A 25,342-nucleotide genomic window follows, 5' to 3' on the forward strand; every position below is an offset into this window, starting at 1 on the left:
TACATCATTTTAAGAGCTTTCCTTAAAACACACATTACAGGCAGGAATGATGGACCAAAATTGCATGAATGTCGTTAAACGTTGTGATGTAAAATTGCACATCTAAATAAAGCGGAGAAAGTATAAAACATTTATTTCGAACGCACTCGTAGTAAAACTTGGCCTTAAACTTGTACTTAAGACATTGTCGTCTATATTCTCACGAAGTTTACCTTTAAAATAACTCTCAAACTTCGAACAGAATTGATCGTTGAGCTACGTAGTTCTAAAACACCCATACAATAAAATAACCCTATACCTGTATTAAATTCTCGCTCCTAACAATTTTTCTTCACAGGTGAACAAAGAAAATTAAGTCACCTACTTACGCTTTTCTTAATTAAGCAATGCACTAAACAGCAATTTACCTGACGTTTGAGATATTATAATGGTCACAAGGGAAACATTTCCTTAATTGTCGCTAATTACATAAACAGTTTCGGAACATTAAAACATAACAAACACGGAACAAAGAAAGTAAGAAATTATGAAACAGAGCCATTAAAAAAACTTCGATTTAAAGTACAGAAAACATTTTTATAAGTAAATGATCGTGTTCAACAATTAAGGCTACATCTAAAATGCAATCAATTGGTGCTGTAAAATGTAGATTGTTTTTATGACTACTCCTTTCCAAAATGAGCCTTTTAAGTAGAGTTTATTCGTTACATAAATACATCCGATATACATACAAACTATTTTTTTTATTAAATTATATGTTTTAAAGTACTATAAGCTAAAATGCCAGAAATAAAATGCCTTTCAAACTTCTTTCTTCCACATCGGAAAGTTCCTATTACTTCTAACAATAATTATCAACCCTTAAATCTAACTGACGATAAAACTAAAAGGCAGCTATTAGGCCAATTAGACCGTATCATTTCCACAGTTGGTCAATTTGGTCTGAACGTCAGACTGCCAGCTCGATTCTAACATCAGAATAATGGGTGCCATCGAAACTTCGAGAAAGTCAATAACACCAGTCATACTTCCAATGTGAATTTTGAACTTCAATTTGTTATAAGACTAACTTTATCTCCAGAGTTCGAGATCTCGATTTATTGCACTGGCAAGTTGCATTTTCGGATTTATCAGAAATAATATAAGATTCATTTATTGAAATATTTTAACCACATATTTATGTAGGTGGTTGCTATTTCAGTGTAAAGTTTCATGAGAAAACCTTTACATAATTTACCTTAGAAGTAAACGCAACTCGCAACCAGCCCTGGCTTTGCGCATGTCTAAATAATAAACTACAACAAATTCCAACTCTCTCATAAGTTATGATAAATACATAAACTTTCAACCACGATATGAGTACCAAAGTTCAAACACATCATAAAGGGTTCAAAATAGTTATTCTCAGTATTCACTAAATTCTATTTACATTCCGTCAGAGCCTGCATACGAGGAACTTCCACTCGAATGCAGCGCGTGCATCCATTTGCAGCAATATTTTAACGTTAAAAATTCGTGTTCCCCCAAGTGTTAAACGGGGGACTATCGCTCCCCCACACACTTCAATTGCCCTGAATGGTTCAACTGCATATTTCTGAATATCTGTCCATACGATAAGAGATTGCGAACATTTCAACTTTAAGCTTGAAAATTCAATTGGAAAAGGTTTTATTATGTTGGGTTATTGATTCGAATAATGTGATAAGATTATAAGCTCTCAACCCTTTTGGAAAATACGCCTGTTTATCGTGTAAAGTAGGTATCTATACCCTTATTTCGCCAGTTAAGTTAATCGTTTATAAAGATAAGAATGCATTGCGATAAGTTGACTTTAATACCTGTTTTTATGCGTTATCTACATAGCAAATGACGTGAAAAGTTTTCCTGAACTGCTTATAAGGTATATGGTTAAGAAAGATTCGAATGATTTGGTTAACAATTTTATTAAACCCTTACTTTGTTTTTTCCTCTTTATCTGTAAAACTGCTTAACCGCCCGAGATTTAATTTTGAGATTGTATAAGATTTAATTTCCCTGGTATCCGGAAACGATTTGGGTTTTTTTAACTTATTTCCCTTACTTAGTACATGGCTTAAAATATGTCCACCCAAAATATTTTCTCAATCTATTTTGGTCTCTTCACGGACATTAAAATGACAAGGTCAGCGACAAAGCGATTATAAAGTCAAGTAACGTACAATGGCACACAAAAGCGATGCTTTTAAGAAAAATCTGTTCAGTGTTAGGACGATATTTTAGGCCAACAATAAAGAAAGCCTTGTGAACAATGATGGCACGTAGGTCAGTAGAATATTACGAGGCTTTTTCTTAATATTTACAAGACAAGGCTTGTTTGTGACATTCATTCTGATAGGTATTGTGTTGGTAATTAGTAATTAGGACAGATATTAAGGCAGGATGTGCTTCGATGAGGTCGCTTGGGAACATGGCAGATTTCAACAAATAGTCGACTTATTACGTTAAAAGATCATGAATCATCTATAGATAATGAAGAGCTTATTTGTTTGAACGTGCTAATCTCAGGACTGACCGATTCAATAGATTTCTCCCTACTATTTTAATGTCAGTGTTTACCCGAAACGGGTGTAGCTATTTAAATAAGTACAGCTACATTACTGCCTATCTGACCTCAGTTGCCTACAAGACTTATGTAGTTCATAACAGTCAGTTGTTAAACACCTTAACACTAGTGATTTGTAATATTCAATACACAAAAGATTAAGACTTCAATAAATATACTACAATTAAACTACAATGGTAAATATTTGTCTCTGAATCTTAAACAATTTACAGACAAAGTCAAGTCTGCCGAGACGTAGGCATAATTATCTTAAATTACATTGAATACAAACACAGTGTGTACTCAGCTTCATTATTGCCTGGGAGCATGACGGACAAACAGCCAGCGAGACAATGCATCCAATTTGCTCAGTAAATGACATTGAGGCGAAATCGGTGCGGTACTTAGGGGCTTTACTCTCACCTGTCTAAGATTTAAATCGGTATAGACACAATGATACAAAGGATTTCAGGTTTCGAAGGTTCTTTACACTATCACGAATTTAAAGCCTTCTATTCTTTGAGTAATGATCAAGTCTACAAATCGAATTGGGTTCCGTTTTTCGTTTCTTGATGTAAGCTACCAAGAAGAAATGTAGGTACGTAAAAACATACTTAATTAAATTAAATTTAATTTATTGAAATAAAAGCCAACATGGACCAATTACAAATTATAGCATAACATAATCATAAATATATGTATCATGATTTCTCGGAAAATAGGCCAACATGGCTTTCACATGATGCAATAACAATACTTTACTGCGAATCACGGCTTAAAGAGTTAAGGTAATAAATTCAACGATCAGCCATCTGCGCAAAAATATGTGCGCTGACACACGTGCTCTTTACGATTGAAGAAATATCCAGATCAACAGAACTTTGTAGCTTTTCATTTTTTATGCACCTATGAGCTTTTTTTGTGAAAAATCATCAAATGACAGCTCTGTCTTTGTCTGAACTATGGGTGCAGCGTGAGGGAGTGTCAGACTCTTACAGACTAAAAACCACCATGTTCCTTCTTTAGTCCTTTATGTACCAGGGTCGAGGTAACTGCGCGAACAAACTGCCCCGGTACCTTTAAGCTCATTTAAATAGAAGAACACTTATTAAACAAAACCCAGATATTTAAGTACTAGGCATAAATAAGTAAGCGTAAGAGGCCGTTGACAGTTTACGAAGTAAGGTAGGAACATTAAATATTTCGGTGTAGGAACACTAAATATGTTGTAGCTCTTAGAGCATACGATCATAAACTACGCTGTGCAAAGAATGTTATAGCACTTCACGCTTGGTTAGGGCTGCCATACTCATTCTAGAGTAGTTTTCAAAAAAATAAAATATTTGAGGTTCAAAAATAGCATTGTGTGTCTCGTTTGGATAGGTAGTTAGAGATTGACAAGCTTTATTGAGAAGAAAGATTTACTATTTAAATGTAATTATTTGTGTTGTTATAATTCCTTGGTTATTGGGTCAGTGCGATCCCACCAAAAACATTAAATGTAAAAAAAAGCCAATCCTCTACGCAATTCCTCCACCGTAAAAAGTTTTGAGATCGCATAGAAGCCAAGTCCTGTTCACCTTTATTTGTAATAATAAATCAATATTTTGTGACTATATCAATAGTTTTGTTCACTTTACAATAATAATGACTTGGCCATGAGCACAATAAACTACAAATATAATACAGCATATCTTGGAGAGGTGAAAGTCAAACATGAAGTTTAATATCAAAGAATTAAATACTTTTAGTTTATTCAATTGTTACTAAATGACCGACAGTCAGTATCATCCAACATCAATGAACGGCGCATGTTTAGTCCATGGTGATCTCACATTCCAATCAGTCCATAATCAGTCCAATCGTAAAATCATGTTCATATAGAATTTATCAATTCAATGGTATTTACACATTATTTCAAGGAGCGACTTTTAACTTGTGCTCATGGCCAAGACAATATTATTGTAATGTGAACAAAACTATTGATATAGTCACAAAATATTGATTTATTATTACAAATAAAGGTGAACAGGACTTGGCTTCTATGCGATCTCAAAACTTTTTACGGTGGAGGAATTGCGTAGAGGATTGGCTTTTTTTTACATTTAATGTTTTTGGTGGGATCTAATCTATTTTTTGTAGGTCTCTTTCTTCTCTAAGTATACATATAACAAATTAAATTAACTTACATGCAACTAAGTAAATATATAACAACTAAATATGTATACCTAAAGTAGCACGACAACAACATTTTTTTTAAATAAACTAGAAAATTTCGAAATTGGCGAATTTTTGAATAGAATATCTTTTAGAATAATAGAGATTTATTTCAGAGGTAGTAGATGGCGCTATCACATGAAATTATTTGTTTTTTTTTTAAGTACTACTTTTACTAAGCCATGTAACGAAACCATAGCGCGATTTAGACCAGGACAACGCCATCTATCGAGCGAGCATGCAGTATTTATTGTACTGCATTAATATGAAAGATTTTATCATTATTCATTTAATTTTAACCTAGTTTTTTTATTCATATGTATGTATATTTAATACATAATAACAATAGTGGTGTATTGTACTACGTAACAATAAAACAAATAGTAACATTTTGTACATAAATAAATAACAAAGTTATTAATGCAGTCAAAATTCATACACAATGTTCTTGAAAAACCGCAAATATAAATTTGTTTTTTATTTTTTTATTAAGTTTTAAGGTTTTTATAATTTTCCCTTTATATGTAGCTAATAACCTATCTTGGTGCCAAATTTGAAGGTTCTAAGTTTGCTAGAAGTACCTTAGACTTTTGATGATCGGTCAGTGAGTGAGTCAGTGACAAAATGGTGTAACTTTGATCGCTCATAACTCGTAAATTATTCATTCAAATGTCTTGTAATTTTGAGACTGAGCTTGTTCTAATACTTACTCTTGGTCATCGAAAACCTAAACTCCTAGCTTGGTTAACATGGAAGATACAGGGGGCTGAAATAGTCGCGAAACGCTTCGAGAAAAGATGGTACGGCCGTGCCCGTTTTGCTCGAGTCTTGGCTGGGGCACTGCCGTGCCCTCAGATATATTGTTTAAATATATCATCAGTACCTAGCTTTTATTGAAATCGTCTCAAGTGTGTCTATTAGGTGTTTTATGTGAATTAATGGTTTTTCTTTCTTATTTTCTTTCCGGTGTAGTATAAGTAAATAGCACAGAGCTGGTTTCGTTGCTGGCAACCCTAACATTATCACATACAATGCCTAATTCATTAAGCTGTGTTTACACTCCGGCTTAATAAATAGCGGTAGTACCACAGTGCTAGTTCGCACACATATCCTAAATGCTATTGTGAACTCCAGCTATATTTTATTTATATGACTACTAAACTTCTTAATATCCATGAGTTATTCCAAGATGTTCCTTTTGCTAGGTAAGAAGCTCGGCATTTTACTAGGTAAGTGTGTAAATGCAAATTGATGGATTCTTATTAAACGCTGCTCGGAAAAAATATTAATATGAATTAATATTTTGCTCTTAAGGCTAAATTAAACTTTACTAAGTAAAAGAAATGTGATATTTATTTTCATCTCGCTATATTTACGTTATGAGTAGCCGCACACTGCAGTCGGTAGACCGTTGACCCAAAGTTTTTGTTTTTAAATCCTGATCGGTTTGATAACAGCTAAATACCTAATCGTTGTTATGTGAGCACTAACATTCATTTCCATACTGATTTATGAGCCCGATCAAACTGCCAGCCGACTAAAAGTTTGCAGTGTGTAGAAGCATAGTAAAAAAACACATTGTAGTTACTTACTTCCTTTTTTATTACAGTAAAACATTTCAACTAGAATTATCTACTCAAAGAGAATCGACGAATATCTAACAAACAACTTTCTATAGTACCCTTCACTTCAAAGGAAACCTTGTAATTTGACGTCCGTAACGCTAACTTACTTTACGTTACATCGACATCAACTGTAAGTTTCAAGCCTTATTTTGAAAGTAAGTAGGTAAGTGCTCATTCCAAACGATTGACTATAATACCTTAGTAATACCTATCCATCAAAAAGTTAGGAATGCCTAATCAATATCAGCCTAGAAAAGTTGATTTGGACTACTAAAAGTTGTTACAAAGTCTGTTTCATACTTTGAACATGAAACGAACTGGAGACGCTATTGCCGGCCCTTCCCCTTTGCTAAAAGTAAATGAGAAAAACCGATCACGCTCATATCTACGTGTAGATGTGTGTGCCAAGTTTATGCTTGTGTCATCTATTCTAGCTGATAGGTAGGATATGTAAGTACAACGGCTCCTAAACTTTTTTAACGACTCCGAAACTACTAAACCAATTTAAAAATTATTTCACTGGGAAGCCAGACTATTTCCTAGAAACATAACATATGTATTGTATCGGTAAATAAAGCAGCTCTGTCTTGATGCACGTTTAGCCGCAGGAAACTTTGGTCTTAATCATAATAGCGGACTATTTTGCATAGAATTTTGTTCTCAACGCGGTTCCGGTTGGTTATATGCTCTTAGGTTTCATCTGAAGTTTTATATAAAGTAGAAAGCGCGTCAAGTACTCTACAAGGCAGTAGTTTTGAGCGAAAGTTCTTACTTCTTCAGAACTTACGACAACTTCGTCAGTTTTCCGTCTGTCTAAATGAAATGTCTTGCAAATGGATAGATTTGGAATAGAGAAGACAGTGTAGTAGTTGGACAACTAGGTAAAGATGTGTCGGGGAGTGGGTTCTGTAAGCAAAGTTAGTTAGGTATATAAAAGTTTGTGACTTAACTAAATAACGGTTGTTATTGTAAATTTAAAACATTTCTATCTGTATACTTATCAACTATCTTTTAACCGAGGTTTTACCTGCATCAGAGAATCTCAGAAACTAATGATCCGATTTGATTTGCAGTGTTACACACAAAATTATTGAAAGACGCTGTAAACTTATATCCATGTGTATCTCTTCCCCTTAGTTCCTGCCTGGCGCAGGTGTTACCATTGGCAGAAGCTAGGTACAAAAGTTTATGAATAGATACTCACGCTTCGGAGATAAGTGCTCGTAGCTTGCAGAAGACGATGCCGAGACTGTATGGGTACTGGTGCCACGATACTGACAGGTCGTTTGGCAGACCTGGAACAATAAATATGTTTATTTATTAGGGTAGAACCTCATTTATTTAATCCTGGTTAATTTAGCTCTCGAGTAAGCTACTTTGAAGGTTTATACTTGTCCAAAAATTGTAATTGAAAAAAAAAAACCGGCCAAGTGCGATTCGAACTCGCGCACGAAACGGACAAAAAAATCACGTTTGTTGTATGGGAGCCCCCCAAAATATTTATTTAATTCTAGTTTTCAGTATTTTTCGTTATAGCGGCAACAAAAATACACCATCTGTGAAAATTTCAGCTCTCTAACTATCACGGTTCATGAGATACAGCCTGGTGACAGACGGACGGGCAGACGGACAGAGGAGCGGAAAATAATAGGGTTCCGTTTTACCCTTTGGGTACGGAACAGTTCACTAGGTACATTTTCACCTTATCATCATTATTCATCTCTAGGAAACAGCTTTCCGAACTCGTATAAAAAGTAAGTAGCCTATCTCCTTTCTCAGTCTCCAAACTACCCAATCTTATTTTAGTTGAAAACGCGACAAACAGACAGAATTACTTCCTCATTTTTAATAGACAATTTGTTAGGCTTTACTGTCTATAAATAACAACACTGAATGTCATGAGCTGGAACACTTTGGGCGACAGGTTCTTTTCAACAAGCTCTCATAAACACGTGCCCTTTCTAAGGGTTTCCTAATTGCCTTCAATTCATACTACAGCCGACCTGAAGGGTCTCATTATAAGGTAAATATAAATATTATTATTGCTAGGATTGTTCGTCTATTTTAGACCTGAGAAAAATATATTTTGCAAAAATAATTTTGAATTTGTATGTTTTTTCCAGTAGACTGTCAAGTAGGAAGACCTGGTCTCGATTTCAGAGTTCCAGAGAAAGGGATATTTTAGTATAATGTATTTTGCTGTCATATATTGTGTACTAAGGTATAATAGCACAACCTAAACATACTACTTTTTCAATTTTATAACGCAAACTTTCTGACGAAAACATGTCAAAAATGGTCTTTGTCTTGTAAGGCACGTCTTATCCCAGTATTTACCGAGCGATGCAATAACGTAGCTTTATATAGTACTGTATAGCTTTGTGTAGCTTGCACACAGCTTGTTCTTTGAGGGCTCCAAGTATTGCTTGAGGTAGTGTTTTATATGCAAACTCACCTTTGTGTCGAACGTGTCGGTAAGAATAGGGATTTTTGGTCAAAAATGTTCTGTTTATCGCCCGAGGTTGTTTTATTCACATTGTTTAAAGTTACATTTAAGTTTTGATATGCTTGAAGAATATAAAATGCCAATGAAAAACTAGCTTACTTGGTACCTATACCCGGATAAGAAGCCGAAAATCTTCTCCTATAAATAGTCTATCTAACAAATTCAATACGGACATTTCAGACAAATTATTCAGCTTTTATAATATTAGCTGAAAGTGATTAAAATAAAGGCCATCACGATATAAAATTAAACACTAATTAATAAGCACATTAAATTAACCAGTACCTATAGTAGTCCCGGTCCGTGTTTAACGATATCGGACATGACATCTCGCTATTACTGTCGCTAGCAGTGCCGGCTTTAACTCTACTAGCGCCCTGGGCGAGATTTCTACGGCGCCCCCAACTGCAATCCAAACCCATACGAAAAACAGAGACATATGCAGTTACCGATTGCGCGAGCGAAGCGAGCGCGAATTTTTTTTTTATTGTTAACAAGTCAAAGCAAAAATTACCTTAAATGTAGCCCAATTGTACATAAGTTATTGCTGGTTGATGAATGCAAAAACATGGGAACAGAGGTTCTGATTGCGCGAGCGAAGCGAGCGCGAAATATTTTGTTATATTTTAGAACTCAAAACAAAAATGACTTAAAAATGTAGCCCAAACGTAGATAACTCTTTGTTGGTGTTGGCGCCTATGAATTAAAATTTTGGGACTTAAAGTAGTACCATAAATAGAAACTAGAAGTTACTTTCTTATTAATAAAAGGACTTAAAACGACGCTACCTTTTTGCTAGGGTAGACAAAAAAATGTTGAAAAATAAAAACAACTATAAAGTGAAGCAAGCCCGAAAAAGCTTATAATAAAAGGCGACTGTGAAGTGAAGAAGCCGCGAGCGAAGGGAGCGCGAATTTTTTTGAGTATTGGGACATAAAAGTAGTATATCTAACGCGCCCAGCATTGTATGACAATACATTAATTTAATTGAAATTTCTTGGTCCAGGAGCGTACCGCGGCGCCCCTGAGCCCGCGGCGCCCGGGTTATTCGCACAACCTGCACCATAGATTAAGGCGGCCCTGATGCTATGCATACATTTGGATACCGTTCTTTTAAGCTGCGATCTTTGATGAATTTAAAACAAAAATAGGAGTAAAATTCTGATCAAGGTTTGGTTGGGGGCGCCTGCGGCGCCCCTTATGCCCGGCGCCCTGGGCCGTCGCCCAACCGCGCCCTACCCTAAAGCCGCTACTGGTCGCTAGCTAATAATAATAATGCTTTACGAGGTCCTTGCCAAGTTGCTATGATTAAATAATAACATTTTTTTTTATTATAGAATAATAAACACCAGTGACTTTGTCTACATCCAGGGAAACTACGTCCTACATCCGAATAAATAATACTCTGACTTCGTTTGCTTGCCAAATTTAATGTAAGTCTTTTCAGTAGTATTAGAGTGAAAGTGTAAGAATTTAACTTACTATCGCATTTCTAACACTACATTAATTACAGAACTAAGAAGAAGAAGTAGTCTCCGTAAAACAGATAATGACCAAACTTTTTACCAATGACCAATATTTTCATCATTTTCAAACTTAGATATAAAAACTTTAGGATCAGTAACTTGGTCTAAACTAGCGTGATTTATGATAGTATTTGATCAGACTTCTTCTTAACAGTTGTTTAGCAAAAAGTTAGTCAAAATCAAGTTAGAATACTGTAATCCACCACATGATTGACTTTACCTTATTTAAAAGTACGAAACCTCAAGCTAAAACATGCCTAATAATAAAAATTGGACCTCACAGTATCTGTAATCCCAAAATAATTGACAGCTCAGTGAGATAGACTTTAATACCACATAGAACAAAAATAACAAGGTTACAGAAATAATCCGACGCGGATAAGCCTCTCTTTTACAAATATATTTCTAGCTTCAGACTTTCAGGATAGGCTTAGGTTACTTGGTGTAAACACTGAAAGAAATTGTATTATCTCGAACGCTATACTATATGCATAGACTAGAGATAGGCACGATAAAGTAACTTTTTCATGACCATATTTGTATCTTTTAGAAATTAGAGATCTGAAACTATATATTTCAAAATTTCACGGAAATCACTACAAATGTGTGTTAAACTTGCAGCATATGTACTTTAATTCTTTATTTTCTGTCTTGAATTACTTTCGTTCGACGCGTTTGGTTCGTTCCTGACCCAATCAATAGGCATTCACTAGTAACTTTCACACTCCTTACTAAAAAAGAAGAAGGATTAAATTACCTCAATTAAACAGACGAAAATGCTTACCTACACCGTATATTGTAGAAACAGTTGACAGTCTAAATGCAAAATACGTGTTCATCTCCTGAACTGTCAAACTGTGACTTGAAATAGGTTAAAAAGGTCACATATGTCATTGTGTCAATGTTTACATGAACATGTTTATTCTCTGTTTTATCTTATACTTTAGAATACTGAGATTTAAAACAAAGGTAACCCATTATCCTTACATAATTCCAGTAGGACTGTATGACTTGATATGTGAAATTCTTAGAACTTTCTAGAACATGAGAATGCTTCTAGGAGTTTTAGATTTTGTTTTGTTTACTTCATGTTATAAGTCGTTCTGGAAAACACTTTACTCAATAAAAAAGAGATCGACAATGAGAACCTCTTTTTCAAATGAAACACATCAAACATCGTTTATTCAAACTTGTAAAACAGCACTTTTTGAACGATCTACAAAAGACAATCTCCAAAACGCCCACCCTTCACCACTTTCTTTGTATTTTTGCTGGGAAAAAGGCGCAACAAACTCCCCAGCAACTATTTATTTAGTCGGTTAGAAAAAAGAAGGGATGAAAGAGTTAGTTGTGTGGAAGACAATGAACGCTTAAACTGCTTAGCATATCTATTCAGAGTAATAAAAGTGTAGCTGAGTAAAACATCTCATGTTATGAATATTCCAAAGTCTACAAACACTGTGAAATTCTCTTATAAAGTTATAAAGTCATATTATTTTAATAAAAACATTGCTAGTAGACTCTCTACCGCCTCTCTTGTACAAACAGTTCCTAGACTTGGAAATAATAATTCCATCAGTTTTCATACATGTTTGGTATCGAACTGGAATCCTTTTCGTGAGAGCTACGTATGTGTGCGTTAGTTGAAATCGCTTTTGAAGTAAAACATTGATGTAGTAACTTGAAATAAAATATAGAATGTTGTTTAAAAATTGCCGTTCATCTATCTATACTATTACAATAAAGAGGAATCATTTTTTGTTTCTATTAAAAAGGCTCCGAAACTACTGAACATATTTGAAAATTCTTTGACTGCTGGAAAGCTACACTCGTCCCGAGTAACATAGGCTGAATTTATCTCGGTATAGGCAGTGTTTCTACAGAACGTGGGTAAAAACGTGGGAAAACGGCTTGAAACAAATAAAAAAACCAATAGCATTTATTAAAACCTGATTGCAGAACAGCAATTTTCAAACATGAAAAAATACTTTCCAAGTATATACCTAATAGGTACCACCATTTATTAAAAAAAGGTTAACTTTATAATTGTGTTCAAACTACATCGTTAGTCATTTTGCCAATACCCCAAGAAAAATCTTTGCAGGTCAATTAAGAACAAAACTATTCATTTTACACTCAGTTGCACAAAAAACGAACGAACAAGATTGATTACCTCTATTTTTCCTTTCTCTATAATCTTACAAAGGTAGGTATTTTTTCCTGAGTCACAGTGTAAAACAAGTTTTTTAGCAAACGAGCCGGATAATGCTGGACCACGGAATATGGAAATATGAGCAGAGGTGCTACAATGTAGGTATGTCAAGCGCCCTCTTCTAGGTCAAATACGTACGAGTAAACTAACGAGGCGCACAGGTTCTTTGAGACATCTATTAACGATTTGTGGTATTGCAAAAAAATATCGGGTCCAAAGAAGGCGCACTCTCGCACTCTGGTCCCCCGAACCCTCCGCATAAGGGCGGACAACGAGTCACCAAACACATTTTTGGCGTGTTTCTAAGGAGATTTTTCGTTATGGCACCTCCGCTAGTTATATTCTAATATATTCTTTATGTTCCGGGGTTCAGCCGTCCATCACAAAAACGTGAATCGTAGTGGCTATCCGGTAATTACCGGCCGGCAAGTAATAGCCGTAATTACATGTGGTCGAGTTGTGTACTGTCATACACAGTCTGTTTTTATAGGGAAGCTGTCATTTGCAGAAATAATAGATGTATAACTTTGGTTTACATGCTGTGAAATACTGCAAAAATATGTAAAGGGGTGTCAATTGAGCGTTGTGTTTTCTTTTCTGAACTCCAGAACGGCAGACGGAAACAAGGTGACCAGTTCTTACGCTTCAAGGATGTTCAGAAAAGACACATGAAAAGGTGCAACATTGATCCTCAGAACTTGGAGACAAAAGCCATTTGCCGCCCTGAATGGAGAGGCCTACTTAAAAATGCGATCAAAGATTTCGAAGAGCAAAGGAAATCCGCGCTGGATGCGAAGCGTGATGCTCTTAAGGCTAAAACACCAGTAGCCATTCATTATAACTACGTGGACGGTATGCTATCTCTCAATGATAACTGAAAGCAGTCACCGTAGCCGAAATCGGCAGGGAAGTATATATATTACGTCACTGTAATAAAAGTGATGTTATTTGGGTTTTTTACAAGTTTATGCTGAATAACCTATGATTTGTAATGCATTACACACTACAATAATTTCATAAACATGATGACTTTAATTAAGTGCTTACTGAAATAAGCTAAACAGGCATAGTTACATATATTAAACTCATATGTGTTAAGCTGAATTCAGTGAAGCATTTCTTTCAGGATGTATTTGTTTTATCTTGCTACTGCAGCGTAAACTGCCTGGTAATTAATATGACTTATTTTAATTATTTCAGCGTTTTCCTTATTCGCTTTTCCTCTTAAAATCCTCTCGAAAGATAAATGCTATCTTTTAATATAAAGGAGCCATGTTTTGACGTAGCATTGTTCTCAAATATAAAGAGTACTGAAATAAACTGCCGACGTTTAAAAAAATAATAAATCTTCAGTTTGTGACGGCATTTTACTGAAAGCCGGCCGATAATAAATTACATACAATATAGATCTTGATAATTTGTATAAAAAGCAAGAAAAATAATTTTGACTCTTTTATTTTATTTTGTGAAAGAATGGTTAAAGTAAACGTTTTGTAAATAGCGGGAAAACGTGCTTTTTTTAGAAGTATTTACTAGGGCAGTAGGAAAAGGCATGCCAAAATATAATAATGCAGACTGTCGGGTGATGGTTGTCAAAAAAAATGTTAAAGGAAATCAAAAGTTTTCAGTCCGTCTGACACCGGCTAAATACCTGATATTTGTAATGTGCATACTACCTTGCATCTTCAAACTGGCAGTGTGCTCTAAGTTTAATAACTCTTATATAGCAACTATTCTAGCCTGGTTATTGAAAATACCTGCCCATTTTTTTATGTAATGGAGCGTAAACGGGCCGACGCGACGGTCTGATGGAAAGCGATTATCGCTTAGTTGAGGTTGAGGAGTCACTACAGACTAGCTAGGCCTTTTAAAAAGTAGCTACTTACTTTTTTGTAGGTCTAAAGGTTGTATCTATGTATACTTTTACGTAGTAGGTATAAAGCTGACGAATTTGTTTGAACGTGTAACTCTAAAGTATTTCTGCGTTAGATAGCTTATTTGTCGAGGTAGCCTATAGTCTACTTTTTATCTGGGTTCCACGGGAAGCAAGGAAACAGCTGACGAAAGCTTGTCCTAAAGTATATATTCTCAAAGAAATGCATAAGTGTGTAGGCAGAAACTCGAGTTACACAGTTCTACATAAAACCTACAATACAGACTTATGTTACAGAAACATAAATCAGTTACAAACGAGGTACAGCTAGCAAAACGATACGTTTATCGACGCATACACGAGTCGTCACAGCGAGTAGCGTCAGCAACACAGCTACAGTTACAGCCACGGAGTAAGGAACGATGAGTGGAGATGCCATAATGCAAGTAGGTCAGGTGCCTTCTTGTAGGTTAAATACGTACGGAGGAAATTACCAAAATGATCAGTCACGAGTGAATTAACGAGGCGTTCCGGTTCTTTGCGACATGTGTCAACGGTTTTTGGTATTACAAAAAATGGTCGGGTCCAAATAAGGCGAAATCAGTAACGTTTCTCGTCCTCACCACACCCGCATTTTCCTTTATGGCACCTTTTTTATCAAATGACCCCTCCCGCTGTGGGTTAGCAGCAGTGAGGGAGTGTCAGACTCTTACTGACTAAAAACCGTCGTGTTCCGTCGTAGGTCATTTACTTATGTACCATAGCCGCTTTAACTCTTTAAGTAGAACAATACCGCAGTCCCAGCAGGCCTTGGGGCCCACTGGGGTTGCTGACATCTCTTTGAGGGAGTGCGTGGAACAGCGTGACACGGGCCGTTAAGCCACCTCCACTAGTGATTTGGTTCTCAGTGGTTGCAGCAAATGTAACGGATCGTGAGCACGCATGCACAGACAGACATTACACAAATCTAGACGCTATTGGCACAGTTATTGGTAATACTAGCTATGTAAGTGGACGAAATATTGCGCAGTTGAGGCTACGTAATTTTACAGACAAAATTGACAAAAGAAAATCTTGATTTTCCTTACTTCTATAGTCCTAGTCTACACTAATGTAATAAAGACAAAACTTTCTTATGTTTGTACTCGAAATTCTGAAACTAGTGAAACGATTTAAACAATTATTTCAATGTTTTGAAGCTAGACTATCCCCGAGTAACAAAGGGTATATTTTATCCCGGTATGTCCATGGGACGCGGGTAAAACCCGGGTAATTATCAATAAAATAAATTGTAATTCATTCTTCTTTTCAGTCTATATAACGTACGGAGTCTTTAAGTATAATTTATACCTATCACAAAAAACGAAATCAGTAACGAAATGCAAAAAACGATTGAACTGTTTCAGCAAAAATATGCTTAAAACAACTCTTTCAGTACAGCTAACATCGTTGACATAATTTCATCGCATGCCGCTGTAAAATTACATTTCACTGCACTTTCCCTGATAGGTTATTATGTAAAGACATTTTTACGAGCAAATACTGTTGAAGTATTTAATTTAAAAACTTTTTATAACTGTCTTCAATAATAATGTGTAAGATCTTTTCCTAAATCTGACAAATATTATGCTGAAAACCGCATCAAAATCGGTTTAGTCAGGCGTGATATACCTAATAGCGCACAAACATACAAAACACACAGATCAAACTGAGAAATCCTTTTTTTAAAGTCGGTTAGGAAAGTAATAAATGACTTTTTTTCTAAACTACCCACGTAACGAAAAAGTATTAATAATGTCGAGATATCAAATATTTTTTTATCCCTTAGGAAAATATTTGACTTTCGCTTAGCTTGAGGGAAGAAGGAAAGTTTTTTACTTTTTCATTTATCTGCTTATCCTTTGAAAAGAATGTTGTGGGCGGGATATAATATATTACTGAAACGCGTACACAGAGGCAAGTTATAATACAATGTTATTCAATTGAATTATAGAACCCTTTAATGGGACATCAATGGTGGACTATGACGCATGATCGCTCACTGTGAAAGCAATATTGGCTGTTGCAACATGTGTTGCTGGGGAGTTTGTTGCGCCATTTCTTCTTCCCAGCAAAAACACATAGGAAGTGGTGAAAGGTGGGCGTTTTGGGAGCTGTCTTTTGTAAATTTCTGACGTTCGGAAAGTGCTAATTTATCAGCTTAAATTGCATATACTTTCTCGAGTTTGAGTTGATCACTTTTGCGGTGGGTTGCACCATTTAACTATAATAATAACCGAACCATTTTCAGTTGAGTTCAGGCTGGTTATAGTTATAGGTAAATGGTGCAACTCACCCTAAATACTACCAATAACTTAAATTGATTTTACACTATAGATAAGTGGTTTGTTAAAATCAATTTGATATGCAAGCGGTTAAGATTCTTGTGAATTATGTATGAGTGATATTAAAAGCATGGTAACTTAAGATATAGACTTATTATGAAAATGATGTTTTGTAATATTTTCCACATAGGTACTCCTTAGAATAAATAGACCAAGAATTAAACAAAAGAATAACGAGAAAATAAAATGTGTCATGAAACTCACTGCTCTACTTATGTTTTATAAGCTGTTAAGCAAATGTAATTAAACTTGAAAATGTAAGTACCCATACCTAAGTGCTATGATCAATGTACAGAGAAAACATATAAGTACCATTAACAATTTGAAAACAACAATATATTTCTGAAAACACAAGATAAAATCTAAGAAGCGTTTCCATTAATCGCTGTGAATAAATAACGAGCATTTAAAGACACTTTTTTCGAGAAAAATGAAATTTCTTGAATTAACACTCTTTAGATCGGGGTGTGCGAATAATAAAAACACTTGAGTGCAAATAAAACCAGTCACCGTTGTGCCGATCGCGCGAGGTTCAGGTATGAAATCATTACACTTAATGGAAGAAAAACGAGGCAAGTTGGATTTGTTCCAAATGCAAACACGAATTCTGTATTTAGAAAGTTTTATGACTTTCTGTTCCCTTTGTAAATACAAGAGGAACGCAAATGTTGAACTTTTATTTAAAAAAAAGTCAATGCCAGATTGAATTTTCGCTATTAATATAAGTTAAGCACCCCTTTAATCCGTGTTTATGAAAAGTATTTCCCAAATTTTATGCAATATGAATCAAAAGCTTAAGATTGTAATTTAGGTAACATGCTTCTTATTTATTTCGTTTAAAAATAAACTAAAATCATGACCATTTTACCATTAAATAAGGCTGAATCAATCTATCCGTGTCTTCTTTTATTCACAAATAGATACAGCTTTTATATTTACTGCATTTAAGTAGGTACAAACCTTTGTCAACATCCACATTATATTGATCATAAAGTACAGCTGACATCACCAGTAGTGAATAGACAAGGTTTTTATTGAACTGTCAATAGGGCGATCCCTTTTACTTGTTCGTTCAAAACGGATCGTGGCGTCAGTTTTTGTGAACTCAAGTGTAATCAGCTATTTATTGATTTCGAAATTACTGTTTTAATTTTAGACTGCAGACTTTGAAAACTAGTAAAATTGAATTGTTTCGTGTTATTTTTTGAAAGGGGATTATTTTAGCTAAGTACCTATTTGTTTTTTTTTCTAAAAAACAATTAGGTATCATGCTAAAATAATTTTTCAATATGTTTACGGTTTTAGGTGGGTTTAGGTAACCCCTGTGGCCAACCATATTTGAATTTCATTACTGACTTCATACTGTTCTTCGTGGATCCACCTGTGTCCCAAGGGAATTTATTCCCACATCCAGATAAATATAGCCTTTTTCGATAAATGGGCCATCTAACACTGAAAAATTTCGTGACATCGGTCCAGTAGTATCTTAAATTTACGTCATCAAGCAAACAAACTCTACATGCTTTATAATATCAATAAACCATGAAAATCAATACGTCATTGCATCGACTACGATTCAATAAAACTGTTTGGAAATCGAAATTAAAACCTACCAAAGCCTTGATCAAAAGTTATACCGTTCAGAAAGTTCGTATGCAACGGCAACATGAATTCAATTCCGAGTTGTCGCCAATCGTTGCTGAACGAAACACAAAAGTTGTGCTGACACAGTTCGTAACACTTTGTTGTATATCTTTGACGATATATCTATGGTTTTAGTGATAGAATGTAGTACTTGAGATTACAGTCTTATTTTATCAGGATCGATTATTGTAACTAAACTTAAAACTCCAAAATTGTTATCCGCACATTGAAATATCTAAATTAATATTATGCAGATTGTAACATTTGTTTATTTGTTTGGATCCTAAATGTTTAGCCGGTATTTTATCCGGGTATGGGAAATAGCTCCCCCTACACGCGAGTGTAATCGCGAAATACAGCTTTCGTATATTATAAAAAGTAGAATCTCATCGAATCCCATACCGAACACCACTTGAATCGGTTTAATACCTACAAATCAAAAGCAAAATTCTTTACACTAAACAGAACTCCGCAATGAAATAAAAAAAATATACTCCAATGGAAAAATACGGTGGCCAGCCAATCCATCTTCATTGTAAAATCCAATAACTGAAGTAATGGAAATATCGCATTGAGAGGTAATAACCGCAAAGCGAGGATAATTGAAGCCTCCCGGTGGTTCAACAGCTCTTTATATATATGCACCACTCAAGTATTGAATGCGTTTTAGATTATATATTTATGATTTCAATAGACAGTAAAATGCATTTAAGAGTAAGCAACAATATTTTTTGAGATTCATAACTTTTTTACACAAACTTAACAAATTAAATTCTAATAGTAAAATTTTACAAACTAAAATAAAAATTATATGTCGTAAGTATCGTATATTTTTTTGCAATCTGACCAAAACTGTGGATGAACATTATAACATACAGGCGGGTTTCTAAAGTCGTTAGTTTTTTCACATTATTCCCGTCATTCCATTCATTCTAAACACGAAAATCCCTAAACAGAACGACGAATAAACTTAAAACAAACTAACCTAATAAAAAAATCTAAACATTAAAAAATGGCGTCTACTTACACGGAGCTGCAGCTAACACAACACAAACGCAAAACAGTGCATTTTGTTTTTAAACGGTTTTATTTTAGCTTACCCTGTTTGTTTTATTATTTATTCTTGGGTCAAATTTAGTAATTCAAATTTAAGTACCTTGCTGTTGTCAGATTGATCTGAAATTTGGTACACACCTTTAATTCCGATGACAATACAATATACTAATATCAATAACATTGTAAATCCAAGATGGCCGCCGGTACAAAATGGCGGATTTTTTTCCACAACCCCCTCAATATGGGTATCAAATGAAAGGGCTACTCAAGTAGAATACTATCAGCAACCCCAGAGGGGCCCAACAGGGCCAAGGCCTGCCTGGGCTGCGGGATTGTCCTGGTACATAAAAGGCCTACGACGAAACACAACGGTTTTTAGTCAGTAAGAGTCTGGCACTCCCTCACCGCTGCTGACCCATATATATGTTATGGACCAAGTGATAAATTGGGCAGTATACATAATGCCCGGTCATTATGAAAAATGCCCAATATGAGAGTGCAATTTGATAATAATTATTTAAATAATATGAAAACCGACCGCGACTACCTCGCTTGCCTATGCACAGACAGAATAGGGCGTTGGTGTGTGCTCTGGATTCGCTGTTGGAAAAATATTTTGAAAACAGCGAAGACCTCCTTGATACACACTCAATTATGTATTGCGCGGCTGTTGCTGCATGTCGTGTAGCTAATGTCAAATTCCCTGACAGTAACAGAGCTACACGACCAAAATCAGCGGTACCAGCTTGGCAGTGCAGGATTGAGCGTCGTATCGAGGGGGCCAGAGTACTCATCGGCAAACTATATTGCTTCAGGGAGGGTAATACCCGACCACGGGTGATGCGCTTTGTGAGACGTGCATTCATGGGGACTGGACTCAGTCCTCATGAATATATGCCGCGTATCGCGGAGCGCATCGACTTCCTGAAGCAAAAAGTCTGTGCATGGGCTAGCCGTATTCGAAGGTATAAACGACGGGTAGAACGTTACACCCAGAATCGTATGTTCCAGAGTGATCAAAGATGGGTATATAGAACTTGGGAGCGACCTGAGCAATACGTGATGGACGGGAGCCGGCCGGATGATGGTGCCACAAACATGTTTTGGCGCAACCTCTGGTCGACGCCCGTATTTCACGAGGAGGGTGACTGGACACGTGATGTTGAACGGGAGTGTGAACAAATACCAGAAATGGAGGAGGTCAATATTACCTCCTCCGACATAGCCTGTGCAGTTCGTCCGATGCAAAACTGGAAATCACCAGGACCGGATGGACTGCACAATTTCTGGTTAAAGTGGCTGCAAAGTTCACACCCTGTTTAGCATCACAGTTTCAGTCATCCTTAGAAGCCGGGTCGCTCCCACAGTTTCTAACAACAGGAGTTACCCATCTGCTCCATAAATCAGGCAGTACCGCGGAACCTAAAAATTATAGACCGATCACTTGTTTACCGACGGTCTATAAACTTCTTACATCTATTTTGAGATTAAAAATAAACCAACATATTGAAAAATATTCAATTATGTCAGTTTCTCAAAATGGATGTAAGAAGGGGTCCCGTGCTACTAAGGAGCTACTCCTCACTGATATGGTCATCAGCCAACAGGTTCGACGATCCCGAAAGAATTTGTCGACATGTTGGATAGACTATAAGAAGGCCTACGACTCGGTCCCCCATACATGGCTTAGGAGGGTACTGGAGTTGTATAAAATAAATACAACTCTACGCGCCTTTCTTGCGTCATGTATGGAGCAATGGAGAACGGTTCTTCACTATCCAGGATGTAGACAAATTGAAGGGACCGGCGATCCTATTAAGATCGAGCGGGGAATATTCCAGGGTGACAGTTTGAGTCCACTTTGGTTTTGCCTGGCCTTGAACCCTTTGAGCACATTGCTAGAGGGTTCGGGGCTGGGCTATCCTTTGCGGAGAGGGGTCAGGTTATATCCCATTTGCTTTATATGGATGATCTGAAACTGTTTGCCACTACAGAACTGCAGCTGATGAAGCTACTGAAGATCACTGAAAATTTCAGTAGTTGCATCAGGATGGAGTTCGGTGTGGACAAATGTGCAGTCATGCATGTAAAGCGAGGGGGAATTGTGGAATCTGAGGGAGTACAACTCTCAGATTCCATAAATCTGAGATCACTCTCCGCAAACGATACATATAAATACTTGGGTATGGCGGAGGGGTTAGGCATCAATGTGGCTGTCATGAAACAGTCATTGCGGGAGCGTTTCTTTGGCCGCCTGAATAAGGTCCTAAAAAGTTCCTTATCAGGCGGCAACAAGGTTCGCGCCTATAATGGTTGGGTCATGCCAGTCCTGATGTACTCCTTCGGCATACTCAAATGGACTCAAACTGAATTGGATGCCTTGGATAGGAGAGTCCGCACACTGCTGACCGCAGAACGAATGCATCACCCACGATCGTCGGTGATGAGACTGTACATCCCACGGAAATGTGGAGGCCGAGGCTTTTTAAATGCAAAGACGCTCCACAACCGCGAGGTGTGCAGTCTCAGAGAATATCTTCTCAAAAGCGACGTGGGTATGCATCGTGATATGGTAGCAGTGGACAAAGGACTCACCCCGCTATCGTTGGCAAATGAGAACTGGCGCAGACCTGTGGTACTAACTACCCATGATCGCAAGGAAGTATGGCAGAGCAAACAGCTACACGGACGCTTCTTCGGGGCTCTTCATGGCCCCGATGTAGACTTCAATGCGTCCGTATCTTGGCTACGCTTCGGTGACTTGTTTGGAGAAACCGAAGGGTTTGTATGTGCAATTATGGACGAAGTTATCCTTACGAATAACTACCGGAGATATATCGTGAAAGACGGGACGGTTGACATATGTCGGGCATGTCACCATCCGGGTGAGTCTATCAGACATATTATATCTGGTTGTTCTCGTTTGGCTAATGGTGAATATTTGCACAGACATAACCAAGTGGCCAAGATTATCCACCAGCAGCTTGCTCTGCAATACAACCTTGTAGACCTTGAGGTACCGTACTACAGGTATGCGCCCGACCCAGTTCTCGAAAAGGACCATATCACGTTGTACTGGGATCGATCTATCATCACTGACAGGACTATTGTAGCCAATAAACCTGATATTGTGGTGATAGATCGATTAGCGCGCCGCGCGATGATAGTCGATGTCGCCGTTCCGCATGACGAGAACCTTGTGAAAGCTGAGAAAGAGAAACAAATAAAGTATCTCGACTTAGCGCACGAGGTTGTCGCCATGTGGAGTGTCGACACGGCTGTTGTTGTGCCGATTGTCGTTACGGCCAATGGTTTAATAGCCAAGAGCCTCGACGAACACCTCAGGAGGCTCTCGTTGGGCGGCTGGATCAAGGGACTGATTCAGAAGGCAGTACTCCTTGATACGGCACGTATTGTGAGGAGGTTTCTGTCTCTGGGACCCTAACCACCGGTACCTTGGACCCTGTGCCCGATATCGGTGGCAACCTATTTTTTATATTTTTAAATGTTTTTTATTTTTATATTTAATATTTAAAAATGTAAATCATATGTTAGAAAATAAATAAATGATAAAAAAATTTAAATAATCAAATTGACCGGGCACTATAATATTGCCCGTGACCTTTTGCGCAAAGTAATACAAACATATTTAATTTCAATTTTTTTTATTGTTATTGCCATTTAATTTAAAATAAACTAAGTATCAAACGCTATCCTAGGACAAGTAGTCCAATTAGGCAGGTCCAACTTCGAGAAAGAGGTCAACCGCCGAATCCAACTCGGCTGGACAGAGTTCGGGAAACTACGCAATGTCTTTTCGTCCGACATGAGGTATGTGCCTCAAGACGAAAGTCTTCAACCAATGTGTGTTACCAGTGATGACTTACGGCACCGAAACGTGGTCTCTCACTATCGGCCTCATCTCAAAGCTCAAAGTCGCTCAACGAGCTATGGAGAGGGCTATGCTCGGTGTTTCTCTACGTGATCGAATCCGAAATGAGGAGATCCGTAGACGAACTAAAGTCACCGATATAGCCCACCGGATTAGCAAGTTGAAGTGGCAATGGGCTGGCCATATTGCTCGCAGAGCGGATGGCCGTTGGGGTCGTAAAGTGCTGTAAAGTCCACCAACTAGGTGGACAGACGACCTTAAAAAGGTCGCCGTCGACGCTGGATGCAGGTCGCCTCCAACAGGTATCTGTGGAGATCTAAGGGGGAGGCCTATGTTCAGCAGTGGACGTCCTATGCCTGAGATGATGAAATATCAAACCACTTAAATAATCAGCCTCATGATTTGGATTAATTATGAAGGACTTCTTAAAAATTTACTAGATTTTGCATTTAAAAGTTAAATAAAGTCATATTAAAAATATAACAAAAAATATTATTAAAAAACAAAAATTTTACAACAAATCTTTGTTTTATAGAAATTACTTATTATTACAAAACAAAATAAACTAAAGTTTAAGCAATTACCTCCCCACTCAGAGACATTTAATGGTTACTTAAGCCATTCCTTAGTGAAGGATTTGTATGACATTCCGTCACTAAGGAGTGACTTAATTAATCATTAAATGTCTCTGAGTGGGGAGGTTAGACTTATTATTTGGCTTAATTATTATCTTCTCTTAATAAAAGTCAAATGAAAATATCACCGCGTAAAATATAGCTTTTTTATCAAATTGTCCAACTGTCATGTAGCAATATAATAATGCCCGTGCAATGTGATAAATAATGAAGTTAAGATAGTTATTAATCACTTGGCCCGATAAAGCTTGACATTATTCATAATGCTCGGGCATTATTTATAATGCCCGAATTAATCACATGGTCCATAACATATAGAATGAGGAATATTCGGTAGGCATTTTCATTAAATACTAAAAACAAGAAAATAAAAAATCGGTAAAAAAACTTTTAAGTTAAACGGTTTTATCTTATGTGCACTGAAAACTAGAAAATAAAAAAAACTGTTACTTACCTACCTACATAAGTGTTCCCGGTCATATTAGACTAAAATAAAAACGTGGGGCCCATTACCTAACTATTGCTGTAATACTTTCTTCTAGAGGTATAATAGGTGTGGATTTCTACTTACTATAATCGTAACTGGAGATTTTGACAATCAATAATCAGCCGTAGCGGCTTCACCAGCGAACGCCGAGCTCACGATCTACCAAAGTATAAAGATATGCTTTGCCGTAGGTAGGATTTCAGAGGGCCCCCACGTTTTTGTTTTAGTCTAATATGACCGGGACCACTTATGTAGGTAGGTAAGTAACAGTTTTTTTTTATTTTCTAGTTTTCAGTGCACATAAGATAAAACCGTTTAACTTAAAAGTTTTTTTACCGATTTTTTTACACACGAAGCGTAAATAATCTGCAGGTTTCACACGAGTTCATGTTCACTAAACTACGGGTAAGTCTAACTTTACTATTTGTTCAAAGCGGTTTTAAATCGAGTCGTTTCATTTAGGAGGTCAGGGACTTATAGTTTTTAGGATTCCGTACACAAAAGTTATACAGGACTCAGAGTTCACCGTTCGTCTGTCCGTCCGTCTGTCACCAAGCTGTATCTCATGTTCCATGACAGTTAGGTGGTTTCAAAGAACACAAGTATTTTTTGCTGCGTGATTTTTTACTTGTTTTATTGGTAATGTTAGCCCAACTTGCATTACTCTTGTTTCATTTTGAGGCACTAGTAGCGAGTATTATGAA

The 25,342-nt window shown here is 36.6% G+C and overlaps 1 protein-coding gene across 2 annotated transcripts in view; it reads right to left on the reverse strand.

The window, feature by feature from the left end:
* The window catches only part of LOC110380388 (neuropeptides capa receptor), a 90,627-nt gene that overhangs the window by 48,113 nt on the left and 17,172 nt on the right, over window positions 1-25,342 (reverse strand). For both annotated transcript variants that reach the window (XM_049841598.2, XM_049841597.2), the window contains exon 2: window positions 7,628-7,718. In XM_049841598.2, the coding sequence (XP_049697555.2) occupies window positions 7,628-7,718 (91 nt within the window). The remainder of the gene's footprint in view (window positions 1-7,627; window positions 7,719-25,342) is intronic.

Source organism: Helicoverpa armigera, chromosome 19, assembly GCF_030705265.1.
Source record: "Helicoverpa armigera isolate CAAS_96S chromosome 19, ASM3070526v1, whole genome shotgun sequence".
NCBI classification, from domain to species: Eukaryota; Metazoa; Arthropoda; class Insecta; order Lepidoptera; family Noctuidae; genus Helicoverpa; species Helicoverpa armigera.